The sequence below is a fragment of the Marmota flaviventris genome, chromosome 16 (assembly GCF_047511675.1).
Source record: "Marmota flaviventris isolate mMarFla1 chromosome 16, mMarFla1.hap1, whole genome shotgun sequence".
NCBI lineage: Eukaryota > Metazoa > Chordata > Mammalia > Rodentia > Sciuridae > Marmota > Marmota flaviventris.
The window spans coordinates 57,549,069-57,569,033 of NC_092513.1; the positions used below are offsets into that span (position 1 = coordinate 57,549,069).

A 19,965-nucleotide genomic window follows, 5' to 3' on the forward strand; every position below is an offset into this window, starting at 1 on the left:
TAATGGGCTGTAGTGTCACTGTTGATTTATTGCCCTTTTTTGTTCTTTTATATGTTATATTTGTCATTTTGCTATGACAGTTTCATCTATAAAACAGTATAGTTACAAGAAAACGGTGAGAGGATCTGGCAATGCCATGGGAGGCTGTGTTCCTTTTTTCTTTTCATTTTTGGGAATGAAATACTGAGTCAAATGTCAAGTATTTGATTTTAGAGATAATATATTTTAAAAGCTGTAAATTGCACTGAAAGAGAACATTGTTTTCCATTTTTATTACATAAACTTAAGAATTTCTATGTAAAAGACTTCCAATAGAGACAGACAATTCAATTTTTCAATATCATTTGTGTTTTTCCTTTCTATCAGCAGTGTGATAAAGAAAAAGTAAACAATACATTTAACATTTTTATTTGCTTAATGCATAGAGTTTTGGGGCTTGACAGAATACATTGAAATTTTGTATTTTGGGAAACCTACCTTTTCATTTTGATATTAATCTGGTGAGTTGTACACATCCAAAAGATACTGAAAGTGAAATTTTGAGCTCAGTGTAAGCCAAGTTTGGACAAAGATGAAAAAAGGTGTATTAAAGAAAGTATCTGCAGTTTAAAAATTAGTTGAAGATTTTCCATGCAAGATTTTGTATTGATAGCTGGTCACAGTGGTGCACACCTGTAAGCCCAGCAGCTCTGGAGGCTGAGGCAGGAGGATCATGAGTTCAAAGCCAGCCTCAGCAAAAGCGAGGTACTAAACAACTAAGTGACACCGTCTCTAAATAAAATACAAAAATTGGGCTGAGGATGTGACTCAGTGGTTGTGAAATGAAATTTGGATTTTGTACTGATAATTAAATTATTCTTTGCCTTCTCTAAAAAGAAATATATTATTTCCAACATAGTAAAATTAAATGAATGCATCCTTGATAGTAGTACAAAATGGAAAAGGCCAGGGATATTTTAAAATATTGATAAGAGCTGAGTGATGGGCTGAGGATGTGGCTCAGTGGTAGAGTGCTTGCCTCACATGCATGAAGTTGTGGGTTCAATCCCCAGAACCAAACAATAACAACAACAACTGAGTGACAATATTAGTTTCTTTTGTTCTGTCCCTTTCCTTCAGTGGCTAACATGTCTGCCACTCATTAATTGCTATCAATAGTTATCAATTGTCTTAACTTTGATTTTCATCCTTATAGATACCTTAGAAAAATATTTACTGTGTTTTAAAATATAAGACTTTAGTATTAATTCTGGCATTTTTATACCTAAGAATCTCAGTGAATTTCTCTCAGAATTTATAGGCAGAGGGACATGTTGTACTGATGTATGATTTAACTTTTTAGTTGACTTTGGACTAGTCTGTTTTGTAAATAAATATCTTTAAATTATTGTAAAATGACTAGTGCTTGTGATGGTTCTTTGGAAATATTTTTGGGGCATAATTCAATATATTTATTCCAAACTGAAAGCAAGTCAGAATTTCCTTCATCGTCCTAAGAGGAGGCAACAAATCAAGAAAATATCAAGGATGGATCTAGAAAAAATAATACTTGTTTTTGAAGAAAAAAATGTTTAATCTTATTTAAAATGTCTTACCAACCTTGTAACAAATCAGGGGAGAAGCCAGACCTGGTGAATGAAAAGGGGATAAGTTTAGTCCTTTTAGAAGACTTCATTTACCCCTTCAACACTTAGTGTGAAAATATGTTCATTGGTATCTCCAGTGGGGTAAAGACCCAAAATCTTTTAAGATTTGACTTACACCATTCTATTGTGTGAAAAGCATCTCGCGGCTCAGTCTGCAGCACACACTCTACTTCTTTACTTTTATAATTGTCAAGGTTGTTTTTAGTGGAAGAGGATGTCATGTTTGATTCCTTCTCAAGCCATGGATTTTCTAGCATAGTTATCGTATATTCTTTATCAAATCACCTTTCATTGTCTGCAAGATTGTCCTACAGGAAAGGGGAGGAAAGAGGTCTCTCTCCATTGTTGAACTGTACCATTTGTTCAGCCCCTGGCCCATCTCAAATGCTCTGTGAGCTGGAAAGCCAGGGCTTCATGGCATTGCAGGATCAAGCATGGTGCAGTTTCTGGGAGCATCGCTTTCTGTGATGATAAATAATGTAAAACATTAGTTTTATTAAAAATTGATACATTATGGAATAAAGATGTAACTTTCTTTAACATCCTTTATTTAAAAAGATCAAACCACAAATTTCAAAGAAATTTCAAGCTTGGGGTGGGTCACTAAGCATACAGCTGAGCTTCCCACAGGCTTTTATTGTTTTCCCTCCCCCTCCTGGTATAAGCAAAGGTTAAAGTGGAAAGTCCTTGCCTCCCTTCAGCCAGATCAGTAAGGAACAATGAAGGTCCTCAGTGGTAGAATCCAGATCATTTTCAATCCCACATTGCACATTTCCTCTGGCAGGTTTCAGACACATCAGATAGGTATCTAGACCTAAGTGTTCTGTCCCTGATTTTAATTCGGTAGTTCACATGGGCAGTCTAGATCCCAGTGCACATAATTTACAAAGCTTGTGCTTTATACAGAAAGCAGTATATACAAGTCCAGGCTTCTGAGCAAATCTCTTACTCTCTTGAAATCGTACCTTCCAAATCTGTGATATAGGGAGAATACTGTTTTTTAACCTCATTATTTCTTAACCTATATACTGAACACCATAATGGGCATAAAGTTGATCACACAGCTGGCTCAGAGTAAAGGCCTAGGAAATGGCAGGTGCTGCTATTGTGGCTTTGTTGTTATTCTAATATAGTATTGCTTTATGGCCTTTGAAGCTTTCAAGAGAATTAGGTAATTAATCCAGGCCACTGCCAGTCACAGAAGTTCAAAATTGAACTTCCCAGGAAATGAATGGATTTCTCAATGGTATATAGGGTGTTATTTACCTGAACACCATGTGAATGCTGTGGTTTCCAGGAGTGCTCAAGCATGAGAGGAACATTATTATTCTATCATATGTCAAGACCTGTAATGAGTCCCCCACGGATGATACTTTTCATTTGCCAGTCTTTGGGTTATAAACAGCATCAGCATGACCCCGGCTATTATTTTTCTGCTGGCAATGATGGTGATGATGATCATGATGAGAACAGGTACTTTATTTTCAAATAGAGCTACTTTATTTGAAGCAGTAATGGCCCAGAGCAGTGTACAACCCATTCTGAGCTTCTCCACAGCCAGCATACTGAATAAAGCCTCAGGCCTCCTTTGCTTTCCTTGCCATTGGGGTCCCATTGTCCCTGGTGTCCTGGGTTTCTTTGTCCTTCAGTAGCATCAGTTCTCAAGAGAGCATGAGAGGGTGCACTTTTAATAAATAGCATTAAGATGGGTCATAGGTGATCTCATTTAGTAATTTTTCAGTCACCAAATATGAAGTTGGAAAAATATAAAGCAGTTTGTGAGGGAATGGCAAATGTTACTTAGAAGTAGAGTGCCACTACCCCTTTTCTTCAATATGTTGTTTTGATTTTTAGAACAGTAAATAACTATCTCTGAGAAACGATAATTGAAAATAAGCCTGGCACCTGCCTTGGAGTTAATAAATGACATCTGCGCAGCACATCTATCAATATCTCTGATGAGCTTTCCCATTGAGTCTAGTAAATAAATATCCAAGCAAAACATCACTCAGCCAATGTAATTGATGTTCACTTACTATGTACAGTTTCCTTCTTGGGATTGCTGATGATACAATTATTAATTATGGTTTCTTTATTAATTATATTTTATTCAAGTTGGAGCTCTTGGTCAAAACACACATTGGTATACCAACTTTTATCTGTGACTTGGTGTAAGTGTTTTCCTCACAGTGATGTAAATATCTTCTTTTTGCGTGACTATTTATACATAGCTTCACAGTAAACATGATGAAAAATGAAGTTATTTTGTTGAATTATCAATATGGTGGACTGCCCTTATATGTCTGAATAATCTCTTTAGCTATCAGTGTATGTCCAGGGACAAATGCAACACATGCACACAAGGAAAGAATTCATCAGAGTGATTTACATGTGTCCATTAGCCAATGAAAGGGCCTACTAAAGGGAATTATTCATATTTCTGCCTTACTTCTTCCATGAATAATAAAGGAGTTAGAAAATGCTCCCTTGACAGATCATAGGAATGAGAAAACCACTTAATGAAATAAAATTGTTCTTACTAGTGTGAATCTAATTAGCATTATCTTATAAGGTATTTCCAGGATTTTTTCTTTCCAAAAGACCCCACATTATTCTAATTACTCTTTGGAAGAAATTTTAGCTAGTTTAAAGACATCAAAAACAAATTCCATATATGAGCATGAAAAGTGGTCTGTATACACTTAATCATTATAAGTTTTGAGCTCATAGTACTTTATTCTTGATAGATACTCACTTTTTGTCTGTCTTAGCACCTTGATGGATATATATTTCACTGCTTGGCAGCTGGAAATATAACATTTTGCCACTGGCATTTATTTCCATGCTCTTTCTGTCTGTTAATCTCATTTTATCATTGATGGTCAGTAAATTTCCTGGTAAGGTCATTCATCTTTCCTCAGTGTACTAAGAAGATCCCTTCTTCTCTGGCCACCCTCAGTGGAGTCCTTGGTTGGACATTGTCCTTCTCTCTTGGCATGTTGTACTGATGCCTGTTGAACATGATCCCATGCTACCTGCATATGCCCCCCCTCTCTTATAGTTGTAGATGGACACAATACCTTTATTTTATTTATCCACCCTTATGTGGTGCTGAGGATTGAACCCAGGGCCCCGCAAGTGCTAGGTGAGCTGTCTACTGCTGAGTCCACAACCCCAGCTCATGCCTCTCTTCTTAATCACTACTGAGGATCTCTGCAGGAAGACAAGGGAATAGGACTGGTTATTGCCTTTACTATCCACTTCTACATATTCTTCCTTCCTGTTTACTTTCATGCCTATTGCCCAATATCTGAAGACTTCAATACAAGTAGAAAAAGATAATAGGTAGGCTGTGAAAAGAATGCAAGTGAGGGAGACAGGAAGATTAAGTGAGGTTTACTATGAGAAAGTTTTGATTCAGCAAACATGTCCTCGAATGTAAGATAAGGGATCAGGCAATATGAAGAGCACAGAGATGATTGTCACCAGTTTTGTCCTAAAGATTGTATGGTTTCATATATGATATAAAGAATTTACCAAAATAACTGAACCAAAGCTTAAAAATAGTATATTCTATGCAGGCGAGGTGAAGCAATGTGCAACAGAAGTTCCACAGGAGAATGGCTGTTCCTACACAGCCACTGGGGCAATATGGTCTTTGAAGAATGGGTAGGATTTGAACCAAGAAAAAATGAATAGGGGAATTTTCCTGAAGATGGAAGAGCAGGAATAAATACCCTGAGAAGAGGAGATGTTAGGCATACAGGGAAAATTTTCTTTTTGATGATACATAAGGTGAAAGAACAAAGAAAAAGCAGAGGAGAGGCATAAAGTTAAGAGATTGGAGCCAGCTCAGGGGAGCTCTTGATTGCTTGTTTATTGTGTTGGCACCAGGAATTGAACTCAGGGGCACACAAACACTGAGCCACATCCCCAGCCCTATTTTGTATTTTATTTAGAGACAGGGTCTCACTGAGTTGCTTAGCACCTTGCCATTGCTGAGGCTGGCTTTGAACTCCTGATTCTCCTGTCTCAGCCTCCCAAGCTACTGGGATCACAGGTGTGTGCCACCATGCACAGATTGATTGCCTTTCGAAATAAGCATTACTCTTGTTTTTGGTTTTCATTTTTAAATGAAAGAGTGACTGGTTAGAGTTATTTAGGAAACCAAATAGAATTTGCAATCTATAAAAGAGATTAGAAAGGATATGCTTGGGAGTAAAAAGCAAAAGTGCAGAAAAGAGATAAACCAGGGTGGGGGAGTAGAAAAGAGGAAACAGTAAAGAAAAATATAGCATTCTTAGGCTTGTTAGAGATTGAACATGATATTGGAAAATGACCTAGTGCCAAGTGATTATTCTTCAACCTAAGGTTAGAATATATATCCTTTATAATTTGTTTCAGTCTTATATGCTGAGGGTCAAAATATCATTTATATACAATCAAAATCAGTTACTTGCTTTGACTTTTATTGGGTACCTACTAAATTCTAGGCAGAAAGAAGGAGAAGCCTGTCTCAGTCTTTCTCTGTAAGAACTGGAACTTCTGCTTTTACACCTTTGTGTTCAAAGTATTTTTCTGGACTAGGGGTGTGTCTCAGTGGTAGAGTGCTTGCCAAGGATACATAAGGTCCTGGTTTACATCCCCAGCACCATAAAAATAAAAAAGTATTTTTTATAGCCATACATAGACCACATGGGGGTTCCATTATTCTCTTTATAAATGTCTTCTTTGTAGTTTATGACATTTGTTCAGCAAGGACTTGTCAAGTGATCAGTATATTAAAAACATCATTTGGCTCTCTAGGAGTCAAAGGTGGTAAAAAATGTCCTTACTCTTGGAAAACTCCAATGGGAGACAATGTCACTACACCTGTTCATTGTCTCCTTGAGTGGAAAAATGACCCTAATTCCTTTCTCATTCTTCACAGTCCTTCCTTTCTACCCTGACAATCACTCCTATTTCTCTTCTTTGATTCCTTTTCAGGATCTCTACTCTGTCTCTATTTTCTGTCTCTCTACTCTGCAGCACCTTGACCTCTGGAAGAATTCTATGCCTTCCATTCCATACGTACACAGTGGAATCAAATTAGATTGACTCTATTACCAGATTGTTGTTTTCTGTCCTTTGCTAGCAAAATTCTCAAATATTCATCCTATTTTTGTTTCAGGATTTTTCTTTTCTTATTGCATTATTCTGCCATTTTTATTTTTCATTCTTGTGTGAGGCTCGACACTGTGGTATAATGAAACTAGAGTGGGCTTTGGTTTCATTGTCAGACCAGTGGGATGCAGAATGTAGCCCCATGACTTTGCTTCCCAACAATTTAGGATGAGCTTTGGACCCTGACAGCTTCTGACTTTAGTTGTCTCATTTGTAAAGCAATATTAATATACCTCATGGTGTATTAAACAAAAGTTCCATAAGATTCCTAGCACATAATAGGTCTTCCAAAAGCCTAGCCTTCTTCCTTCCTAAGTAAGCAATTGGAAAATTTATCAGCACAATTTAAATGCTCTTATCATGAAGAGTATCATCCAATCACTGCATACTGAGTCTGATCATAAGTTAGTCTTTGATTCTACCAGGTTAGCACATAATAGGTCTTCCAAAAGCCTAGCCTTCTTCCTTCCTAAGTAAGCAATTGGAAAATTTATCAGCACAATTTAAATGCTCTTATCATGAAGAGTATCATCCAATCACTGCATACTGAGTCTGATCATAAGTTAGTCTTTGATTCTACCAGGTTTGCCTCTTAAATGTGAAGAAGAGTCTTTTTCAAATAGTGAAATGGTAGACATTACTTAGCTGGCAAAGCAAGATCTTATTATATCAAGAGATCTTTTAAAAATAATAGCACAGTAAATTTTTCTCCTTTTTTTTTTGCCAGACTGAAAAATTTTTATCACAGATATAGGAGCAATGCCTCTATGTTGGGGTTTCTCTTCATGTGTGTAGGGAATCACCTAAGATGAATTCCTCAATCCTAATCCAGATCTTTGATGTGGAATCTTTAGGGAACCTAGCCATGTGCATGTTTCAAAACCTCTGCAAATGATTCTTAAACTCTCTTTAATCAGAGGCTCTATATCCCAGAATCGATTAAACAGAATGTCACAATTAATATAAGCTTTAATTATTAAAGCACTTCATTGAGGAAAAATTGTAAATCTACTAAATGAGAACCTGAGGATGTAAGGATCTCTACTGCCCCTTAAGCCCCCTCCCCCAGTCATCATTACATTTCAAGGATCATATGTGTGTAGCTCTTAGGCCACATGAACATTCTGTCCCATATCCACATGCAGCTTGCCAGACTCTGTGCACATTGTTGGAGCCTTAGAAATATTGACGCTTCTAGCAAGCAAGTGAAATTTATTATGTATTCTTACTTTTTAATAGGAGAATGGATGGCAAATTTGAGGGCATCGAAAAGACTCTAAGGAGATTTTCAAGCAGTTAGTACTTTTTTCAGGAAGTTATCTTATCCTTTCTCCCACACAATTACTTTTTAGAAGCTAAACATGAACTAGACTGTGACCTAAAGCACAAAGCCTGGAAGAAAATCCGAGGGACAGTAGATGGTGATTTTAATGCTTCAAAGCTTAGTTTCAGACAAATTGTTGGAAACTTCCACTCTTAACTAAGTCATTCTCAAAAATCATCAATTTCAGAAATGCCACTCAGATCCCCTTTACTAATTATTCACTTTATATGAAAGGTGCACACAGTTGATAACTTATCATTGACAAGTTGTTTCCTCATTTTATTGCTTGACCATGATTTGAGAAATTCAAATAGAAAAATATTTCATCAGAATAGTAATAGCACTAATAATTCTCTTGGAACTTTTAATGTCTAGATATCAGGTGATAAGCCTTTGATAGATCATTTTATTCACAGGGTGTCAGCCACATCAATAAATGAGAACAATGACTGTCATTAAATTAGAACACAAACAAAAAAGTAGATTAATTTTTAGAGAGGATATGTATGTATATCTCAAACAATTCAGTCTTTCAGTGTTATATGAGAAGCAATATTTCTGATAATTACTTATAAGCCATACCTGGTTCTCTATGCCCTACAGTGGAAATGAGGGACAAAGGAAGAGTTATAAATTCAAAAATATAATCAGGTTACAGATAACATATAAAGTGTGAATGTAGATTGTTTCAGGAGTAGTGATTGACTTAGCATTCCAAGGAAGAAAAAGAATGATGTGTAATTTAAATGAAAAATCTTGGAGATGGTTTGTGATTATGTGTAATGTTAATGTACAGCTGAAAGAAACCTAAATAACACTAAGGAATTTCATTTCTCTGAGTAACAAGATGTGAATGAACTATTTCATCATAATCTCTAAAATCAAAAGGCAGCTATTTTAATATAAAGAATAGAAAGACCTCTGCAAAGGTAAAAGGGTAAAAAAAATATGAAAATGAATTAAAATAGATCACCAGCCCCATAAATTCATAAAAATGCTGCTACAAAGTGGCTGAGGTTTGCTCATTTGAAATTTAAAGAGTATATTTGGGGGCCATTGCTGTTTGAAACACATTTAGAGACACAGTTTTTTCTGTATGTCCACAGCTTCCCTTTTTATTCTCTGCTTTCATCTCTTCCTGCATCCTCTCATCAGGTTTCTCAGTATCAAGCTTTTTTTTCAGTAGTTCCCTTTATTCCTGCCCCAACTCCTCTTTCTTTCTCCATCAAGCACCAGGAGTGGCATCGTGACACCTGGTTTGCCAGTCCTTGGGTTTGATTCAAACACTGAAGCCAAACACACTTGTTCCCAGGAGGAGGCCAGGCACCTGGTCCCACAAACTGCACTACCTTTCCCCCAGTCACACTGTGAGACCCAGGCACCATCTGTGAGTGTCACCACCTATGTGTATCTGGTTATTTGCCCAGGGAGTTCCTTGTGTCCTTTTAGTCCCAGGAACCCTCTCACCTTAAAAGTTGGAGGCTCCGGGGCTGGGGCTAAGGCTCAGTGGTAAGGCACTTGTCTAGCACATGTGAGGCACTGGGTTTATCCTCAGCACCCCATAAATAAATAAAATAAAGGTATTGTGTCCATCTACAACTAAAACAATATATTAAAAAAAAAAAAAAAAAAACAAAGTTAGAGCCTCCTGGCCTGATAGGGCAGTTCACTTTCCATTACTTCCTGAGTTCCCTTCTTACCCTTCCACAAGGCCTAACCCCATTATTATTTGTGGTTCCTCATTTATTAAATATAATATAGGCTGTTCTATCCAGTGGGCAAAGCTCATAGCACCATTAAGCCCAAGTTCCAACTCCACTCCTCCACTACTCCCAGACCTGTACCCAAGCTCCAGAAGGCAAAGCTAGTATGTGACTTCAAGACTTCTCTGTCTGGTCTTATGGGACATCCTTTCCACAATTCATCAGAAATCCTTCAAGTTTATTCCTTATTGCAACCTCTGACAAGAAGTCTTTCCACTTTCTCTCTCATGCTTCCTCAGTCTGGTTCTGTAGCTCGCCTCTGGCACTTGCATGGCTTCTTATATTATGTTTGGTACCAGCTCCCTGCATGATGAAGGCACAGTCTTGTTTCTGCCTGATTGCCCCGCATAGCCTAGTTATGATACCTTGAGCCTGCAAGGAACTTAATAAGGATGTTCCTTTGAAGGCTGTGTCATATGAAGAGGATTGTTCTGCATAAGTCCAGTGCTGTGATCATTATATGTAGGTGGTAATGGGTAACATCTGGATATTCCAGGATGTGTCTCTACCGTTGATATGGCCACTGGTCAAATCCCTCCCACCACTGGAATACAACTCCAAGTAGGTTTCACACTCTGCCTTTTTTTTCCCCCTCCTTGTCTTCCCCTTCACCCTGGTTATGAGGCATGAATACAGGTCAAAGAATTTCCTGAATGAATCACAGCCCCTGTCCCCAAACCTCATATCTCCCTGTCACTGTCAACTTTGAGGACATTAAGACAGACTTCACTGTGCCTTTTTCTCAAGAGCTAGTAGCTCAGCTCTCATTTTCTACCATTTGTCTATTCCCTTACCACCTGTAAACCTCTAATCCTTTCTCTGTCCTTCTCCCAAAACCTTCTTCTAGTCCTCTGTACTCCAGGCCAGCCACCTGCAATTCCCCACATCCCAACCTCCAGGCTTGCACATTCACCTCTGGCTGTTCCAGACCACTCTTCCAACATGTCTCCTCCCCCCTTGAATTTCCTCCACCTCTTCACCTCATCCGTTTGCTGCTTTTTACACTAGGACAATGAGGCCATCACAAGGAACCACCAGAATGTTCTGTCCCCAGACCATTGTGTCAACCTGCCTGCAAGCCTTTGTGCCTGTGAGTTGTCCTTGCTGCTGTTCATCTCCCTAAGGCATCTGCCCCAACCCAGGACATTTCCTCTGCTTGTGTGCATCCTGGAGCCCACCTTCCTGCCCCTTCTAGGACTTTGCCCCTATGCACATCTCCTTTTTTCTCCTGTATGCTCAACCTTTCCCTCTCTGATGGACCATTAGCATTGACACTCAAAGATGCTGTAATTCCCCCCCATCTTCATTAAAAAAAAAAAAAAACTCAATTGATTTCCCTGCGTGCCTCCTGACTGCTCTACCAGGAGGGCCCCACTTTGTCTGTGTTCAGCTCCTTCTACTCCTATCCAATTTCCCTCCTCCCTCAGCTGGCTAGTCCCTCCTCGTGAGTCACCTTCTCTTTTCTGTGTTCACTTCCCAAATGTCCTCATGCAAACTCATGGCTTTATATACCATCTTCTTTTATTATGAAAGTCCAAAATTTGTTCTAAACTGAGATCTCTCTCCTGTATATCCAACTGCCTGTTTAATATCTCCTTTGGATGTCAGTACCTCAAACCTGAGTGGACTAAAAACTAAATTCATGGTTGCCCCACCCAATCTCCAAATTTGTTCCTCCAACACTCACTACTCTCTTCAGTAAATGGCACCTTTATCTCTCATGCAACTCCTACCAAGTGCAAGTGGATGTTACTCTAAAGCACTGTATATCTAATTCACTGACCAGTAGCCCGGCCATCAAAATATATGTCAAGTTGGACCTCATATCCCCAACTCTACTTCTACCATTATGTTCTAGCCATCCATAGATTTGTGCTTGAGTTACTGTGATAGCCTTAAAATTAATGTCCATATTACCATCATGAACCCCCTACAGTCTGCTATGCTACCTGCTGCCAGGATGAACCTCTTAAATATAAGCCAAATCACCTCTCTCCTGTATTGAGAATCCTCCTGCAGTTCCCATCTGAAATAGAGAAAAAGCAGAATTCTTGCTGCAACATCATGTCCCCACTTTCCCAGATCTCTCCACTCCAGTCCCTCTTAGTGTTTCAACCTCATCTTGCACTTCAGAACTATTCCTTACCATTGCCTTGGAGGCTTCACCTCATGTCACCCTTTTTCTCTTTCAGGTCTCAGCCCAGTGCCATTTTCTCAGTGATTACTTCTGATTCCCATCTTACTAACCAACCCATACATTCTGCTGAATGCCTCTCCGCACTCAAGGAGAGTGCAGAGCATCTGTTCACATACAGTCTACCCTATTTGTTTACATTTGTGTCTTTCTCCATAAGAACATAAGTTCCAGGAAGACAGAGGGCTTTGCCTTGTCGATTTGCTTATTGCCATATATACCGAATATAGTGCATGACACATTATTAGGTCCTCGGGAAACACTTGTTGAATAAAAGAACATCATTGCTGATGTTTTCTTCCACGTTCAGGGTCAGCCTGGCATTAATCAGTGTTTTGCAAGGACTTCCATTGGTATGCTAATGCCAGGCTGTCCCCTCAACCTTTTCTGACCTGGCCTCTGAGAATGTGTCTGCTCTTTCCAGGTAAGGCCACTCAGAGTACAGTCAGTAGTTCCAGGCATCAGTTATGGCCTTTGTGGACTTCTGGGTTTGTCCCCTTCAGACTTTTGGGAGAATTTGTGCAGCCAGTTCAGTAGTCAGCATCAGATCTAGACTTCAAGCCAGTGGCTAAGTACATTTGTTCTAGGCCCAGATTGCTGCTGTTATTTAATTTAACATTCAGAAATGGGCCAAAACTGACTTGTCTCCAGCCAAGTTGAAAACCAACCAAATACCACATTGGATAATCATTCCCTTTCTTCTGAACTTTCTTATTCATACTAGATGTCATAATTGAAACTTTAAATAATGGAGTTGGACTGGAATATCACCCTTTTTTATTTGCTTGGTCATTAAAACAAAGTACCCAGAGCTGGCACTATGAGTCAAGATTGGGCATCTGCAAGGAGGGTGTGCTATATTTCAGTAGCCTCATTTCTAGTCTCTGTAATATTTTTGCATATTCATTATCTTTGTTAATATGGTCAAGCTTATTAGCCAATGCCCACTCTCAAATGAAACAAAATATACAGTATTCTCTAAACAAAATGCACACAAGATTAAAAAAAAATGCCTTTCTTCAAAAAATTAGAATTTATACAGAAAAAAGTATAAAAGTTTATACTCCATTGGAATACTGACAAGAAAATAACAAGGCAGAGGGGAAAATATTACAAAAACAACTCTTTTGCCAAGCAGTTTGTAAATCGTGCTGTTAAATTCATAGATGCCGGTGAGGAAAGAAAAAAAATAATGTTTTTTTTAAAAAAGCAACTATCAGTTGCAATCATAATCTGTCACAAATTGTCCAAAGGTTATTGATAGCTCCTAACCACGGGCACATGTTTCCAAAGAAATGAAAGCAGGGAGAAGAGCAACCTAAGAGATGTGGTTCTAGACATGCCCATTTTAGGAAGGGCAAGAGGGACAGAGCACACATGAGAAAGGCAGACACCACCTGCACCCACAGAGCACCCAGAGCCAAGGACATGCTCATTAGATTGTCTGAGGCATGTGTCTTATTTCATCTCCACTTTGTGGTTGTGTCCCTGCTTTATCAGAGAAACCTAAACCCAAATAAACACCTGAACCCATCAGAAGGTTGATCATGGGCCACTGTCCCCATTTTTTTGAGTCACTGTGCCATTTTGCAAATGACTGCTATCATAATCATGTTGCAACTATGTCACACAGAAAGAGAACATTTCATTTTCTTGACCTGCAAAGGGAAATCAGTTAAAAGTAAGTCCTAAAGAATGATAATATGGAGTTTACAATGGCTGCATAATGATATGCTTGCCTGTGTTCCAACAGGGAACAAACAACTAAGGGTGACTACCTGTCTTTGTCCCAAAGCAGAAGAGTCATGAACAGTTCTTAATGAGCCCAGGTAAAATGCTGAATAAAGATAGCCAGTTATTCACTCAACAGAAGCAAATGTAACTATTAACGAGACTTATTCATCTGTTACTGAGTATTTATGATATATAGGTTGTATCTTACTACATTTTATGTTTAAATTTTTTAACTAAAGTGTTTCTAAACATTTTCCCCCAACTCTTGCATTTACTAACATGATTTAGTTACCAAAAATGAAATTAAAAAATCTTAAATCATTTATGTATTTAGAAAATATATTTGGAGAACTGGTAAATGCTAACTTAATGAGATAAATGGAATGGCTTACAATATGTGAGCATTTGGAAGAGTAAAATCCACATTTTTATATATATATATATATATATATATATATATGACATAAAATAAAATTTGCAAAACATTGGAATTTTTCAGTTTCTGAATTTGAAGTACTGTTTCTTTTTGCATGATTTTTTTTTATTTTTTATTTTTATGACATACCCATTTCACTTTTAGGTTTTTCTTTTCTTTTTTTTTTTTTTAAGAGAGAGAGAGAGAGAGAGTGTTTTTTAATATTTATTTTTTAGTTTTTGGCGGACACAACATCTTTGTTTGTATGTGGTGCTGAGGATCGAACCCGGGCCGCACGCATGCCAGGCGAGCGCGCTACCGCTTGAGCCACATCCCCAGCCCGACTTTTAGGTTTTTCTTAACAATTTATTTAACATAAGAGTTTCTTCCAAGATGACCATCTGGTTGTATATTCCAGTGGTTTGTTAGATATTTCAGGTGTATAATGTCCATTAAAATAATTAACATTAATACTTTCAACATCTAACTAGACAACTAGTATAAGGGACATTCATTCAAACAAAATAGCAGAACATCTCTTGACCTCGTCATAAATAAAAGTGGCCTGTAAAGCTTTATCCAGAAGGGTTTTTGCTTAAGGTGTGCTCTCATTATGACTATCCCTTCTTTTAAGTGTGCCTCTGTGGTAGAATCTCAAGATAAACATGGCCTTGAATCTTTTACTTCAAATCTCTCACCTGATCTTGACCAACTTTGTCAGGTCAGGTCACAGCCATGTTCAGGATATAAGGTTTCTTGGAAAAAATCTTGATATGAGGAAGAAATGAGATTTGCATGTTCCAACACCCCCTATTTCTCAGCCATGACTTACATTAGAATTTGTCTAGTTTTCTGTGCACAAAGGCACAGATGTGGTGAGATTTCAATTGTCAGGAATTGAGGATTACTAAGTAGAAACACCTACAGAAGGAGAGGAAAAGTTGATTCAATTTTAATTACATTTTTACCAACAAAAGCACAAAGAAAAGATTAAGGTGAGAAGTTTGGGCATGAAATAACCTTTGTCTACCAAGTATGGGTTGCATGGTAGCTCAAACACCAAGCACCATCCCATCCTGGTATGCCATGGAGAAGCTCTGAAAAAAATAATTTCTGTTTAGTGAATTGAACATTGCATTCCTAATATTTTTCATCGTGAACTCATTTAGCAGAGGAAATTTATGTTTCATCAAACATGGATTTGACATTCCATCACATTATATCGTAAAAAGGACAAACGGTGTGTTGGAAATGGGAAGCCAGGAGAGCTGAGACGTGGCCTCCTCTTTAAGTCCCTGGTTATCTCATTTAAACAGATATTAAATGTGGGTGCCAGTGGTGTGATCACCAGCTGCTTCCCACTTTGTGAATAAATTGCTTAGAAGGAGTCTTTTGCCTACCAGATGTGACCTAGATTTTGATTTCCAAAGGCAAGGGGGAAAAACTCTATTGTGTTAAAAAACAATTGCTGGTAAAATGCATGGTAAATGAGCTTATCTTACTTTTCCAGGTGTTTGGGCTAATATGTTATGGAATTATTGCTTCATTTATGAAAAATAATTGAGGAAAATGTTCCAGCAAATCAAATTTGGATAAAGGCTTAGGGATAGCTATTGTGTTGTTAGCAAGTTTTAAAATGGTAGAAAGAGCAGGAGCCAAGAGAGATAATAAAAATATTTTAAAACTGTATTTGAGAGGAGTCTCTTATAAAGGGGTCAGACGTGGGTGTGCTGTGGTTTAGTAAAATATTGAAGAACAACGTGAACAATTATAGTCCTTTCAGTGCATATGAAAGCTGTTTAAAAAAATCAAAGCTCCTCTGTCTGCTGGCTCTGATAAGTCTTATTACTCTGTTAAACACAGAAAAAAAAATTTAAATGTAACATCTTTATTCTCTTACCCACTCTCTATCTCCTGTTTCATTTCCTTTCATCTTCAGGAGCTGCCACTCCAAAACCAGTCCCAGAACCTGAGAAACAAACAGACCACACGGTTAAAATTGCTGGAGTCATTGCTGGCATCTTGCTGTTTGTTATTATATTTCTTGGAGTTGTGTTGGTAATGAAGAAAAGGTGAGTCCCCAGCTGTTGCCAAAAATTTAGTTATCTCCCATTGTTTGCCAGGTTGCTTCATGTGTAAAAATATTTAGTTACTATGTTGGCGCTGATGACCAAGACACATCTGTGACTCTGTGATTGCTAACATTTTTCATCATGTAGCATTCAAGGTTATGGGACAGAAATTTGGAGTAAATGGCTGTGTTTTGTATGAATATACAAAACATATTATACCAGAATAGTACAAGAATTTTGTGCCTTATAACGCATAAAGCTCTGAAAATCTTAGAAGCTGGTTCCCTGCAAGGGAATTTATAGTAATTATTGCTAACATGCTAGTATATTTGGGTTTCTCAAGGATATGAGAAAGCACTTTTTCTTTTTTTTATATAAGGAAGATGAGCCCATGTTATGTTCAGGTACCATGCTAGGGTGTTTGCTTAATCAGCACTACCCCTTGAGAAAGTGAATCTCAAAGAACAGCCCCACAGAAAAATAGCAGAGCATCAACACGTATAAGGACAAGTTATACTGTGAGTTAAATGTTATAATATGGCCCTGTCTAGCTAAAGGGTCATCTGGGGGAAGAGATAAATAAAATATATCTGGCTATAGTAAGCAATCCTTACCTTTTTTACTTGAAAAATTTTGCTCTGTAAATACAAGTAAAACCATACTTAGCAGTGAAATCTTCAATCTATATATAAATGGCCAACTTAAAAATATAGATGTGGGCTGGGGATGTGGCTCAAGCAGTAACACACTCGCCTGGCATGAGCGGGGCACTAGGTTCGATCCTCAGCACCACATAAAAATAAAATAAAGATGTTGTGTCCACTGAAAACTAAAAAATAAATATTAAAAAATTCTCTCTCTCTCTCTCTCTCTAAAAAAAAAAATATATATATATATATATATAGATGGTACAAAACTCCAAAATGGAAGAAATGCATGGGTCTTGTTACTTTTTTCTGTGGTTTAAACAGTTATTTTCATGGAATGGGAGTGAGGTCATAGATGGTAGGCAGCAAAGGAGGAGAGGTTTCCAAGTAAGGTCTTGAAAGTTGTGCCTTGTCATGAAAGGTGGCTGAACTGGGTCCTGAAGTCTGCTGATGTCCTTTAGCAGGTAGGAACATGATCCAAATTTTATCATAGGAAGTTGAGCTGACTGAGGAAGGGAAGTCCTCTAGTCAGGAAGACCAGCAGAGTGAAGAGAGGGGGAAATCTGAGAAATAACTGAGGGGAAAATTTTAGTAGCCATTTGGAAGAAGAACAAACAGTACAGAGAGAACCTGGCTCCTGGTTAGGACAAGTTAGCGGAGATAGCACCATTTACCAAAATGTGGAGTGGAGGAGGAATTAGAACATATATGAGGAATAAAGATGGAGAATTCAGCTGTGCACATGCTAAGCTTAGGGTTCCATTAAGGGGAGATGTCCCATGTAGGTGGGTATGTTCTTGTGGAGGAATCTTAATTTCCATAGCCTAAAAGCCTTCAACATTTCTGGAGCTGAAGCTGTGGGATTGAACGAGTCCTCTGAAAGTTATTGTAGAGTGAGAAGAAACATCATCAAAAAACGAAGATAAAACCTGGGTTGGTAGCAATATAGAAGGGGGTGAATCTATATCCAAATATTGCACATATGCTGCTTTTCTTCTTCCTCCATTGTGTGTTTTCTTCCAGTTCAGCTCCAGAATGAAGTGTGGCCCATTCATAGCCATGTACACCACAGGTTTGGGCTCCTCATGATATCATGTTCTTTATCCCTTGTCATATGCTGTTTATCATTTTTTCCCTTTTCTTCACCCTTCATTTAATTGCTCCTAGAACTTTGAATGCTTTTTCCTTCATTCTAGTTCTCTGTACCTCTCTTAACTTTTTTTACGCTCCTTTGTTTCTCTTTTTTCCTCCATATTTCTTACATTTTAATTTTTTTTCTCTCTCTCTTCTCTTCCTTACCTCTCACCTCTCATAATTGTTTTCCCCTAGATGTTATTCATCTTGATGTTTATCTGAATACCTGATTTTTGGCACCAATGATATCTCTCTCTCTCTCTCTCTCTCTCTCTCTCTCTCTCTCTCTCTCTCTCCTAGTGGTAATAGTATAACTCAATTAAAACATACACCTAAGCAACAATAAACTCTCCTGTGCCTGGATATTCAAACTGAAGATTTCAGAGTGATTTATTGTAAATTCTGGGAATGTATTGGATCTTTGTATCATATAACAAGCCCTCTGTGAGGAATCATTTGAAACTAGTAATCCAGTTGCCCTTGTGACTTTAGCTAAATGTTAACTAAACCTCTAAGGGTCTATTTCTGATGGATTAATTCATCTCTCTACCTAGGTCTCTCAGGTAGTCACAGAGGTGATGTTATAAATTATGCATTTGAAGAGATTGCCTACAGTAACATATGGCCTTGATACAACTTTAGGCTAAATACCCCTAAGTCCTGTCAAATTTTACATGATTATTTACTGCACAATATTCTTTAAAGGGCTGTCTTCACAGCATGCACCACTTTTGTCTTTGCTTCTTTTGAAATATAGACTATGTTTTCCATAAGGCAAATTAGCCAATGTCTTATTCTTAGAATAGGTAACACCTATGAAACTTAGGCCAGAGCAATAATGTGGTACAAACTGTCATATTTAACACAAATTCTTAAAAACTTCTAATAGTTCAGGGCTTCTCACCTAAATTCAAGTCTAAATTCTAAAAGTAGTGCTTTTAAACAGAATAGTTAAAACATGCTATTAATCATAGATAAGTTGCTGGAGTGTTATTGATGTGTAACAAGCATGTTTCATTATTTAAGCCTACCCAGTAGGTCTGCCAAATGTTCTCTTTGTTCAGTCACTTCAGGCCCAGAAATGTTCACTGGTGAGTAGTTGATCTTTCAGCCACGTCTCTCCCTGTCCCATAGGAGGCCCTCAATTAAAAAGGAGAAGCAGTAGGGAAGTGAAAAAAGGGAATGAGAAAAAGGCAAGCACAGCCTCAGGTGTGGATTTCTAGACATAATTAGTCATTTTTGCTGGTAGAACCTAATTCTACCAAACTTTGAGCTCATTCCTGTGTGGGCTAGTTAGCCTGCTTTCTCTTTACCCACAGCATTCTGAGTCAGCCAACTCAAATATATGCATTGGTCATAAAGACCACCTATGCCCAAGAGAGAGAGTGGCCTTCTTTAAAAATAGTTAGAGAAGGTGGAAAAGTAAAATCTGTTCAACTCATACTAACTCGTGAAATTCTTTTGCATATACGTAATAATGACTAAAAACTGACATGACATTCAGTCTTAATGTCCTATAAACCTCTCATAAATCAATGAGTTTTTTTTTTTTTTTTGTGAGTCCTAAGTCATTTGGCCCTTGTCTGGACTAATATAATATGAAAATCTCTTTTCTTTAAAAACCTGAACATTTATTTTACTTTGTTCTATAGTCAAAGCAATCTCTTTTTATTTTTTCCTATCTAAAAGTATGTGTTCTTTTGAGGATGCAACATTTTTGATATAGCAACTGTTAAGGTAGGATGGGAGATAAAGATCTATAAAATTAAAGTTTCATACAGAGCCACATGGTAATATACTCTCAAAATTAAAGTATATTAACATGAATAGTAGATATTTCTTTCCATATTTCACCATGGATAATTAAATTTAT

The 19,965-nt window shown here is 37.7% G+C and overlaps 1 protein-coding gene across 4 annotated transcripts in view; it reads left to right on the forward strand.

Annotated features, from left to right (window-relative positions):
- Ptprm (protein tyrosine phosphatase receptor type M) overlaps window positions 1–19,965 on the forward strand; it is an 828,844-nt gene that overhangs the window by 554,774 nt on the left and 254,105 nt on the right. For all 4 annotated transcript variants that reach the window (XM_071602455.1, XM_071602456.1, XM_071602457.1 and 1 more), the window contains one exon: window positions 16,179–16,311. In XM_071602455.1, the coding sequence (XP_071458556.1) occupies window positions 16,179–16,311 (133 nt within the window). The remainder of the gene's footprint in view (window positions 1–16,178; window positions 16,312–19,965) is intronic.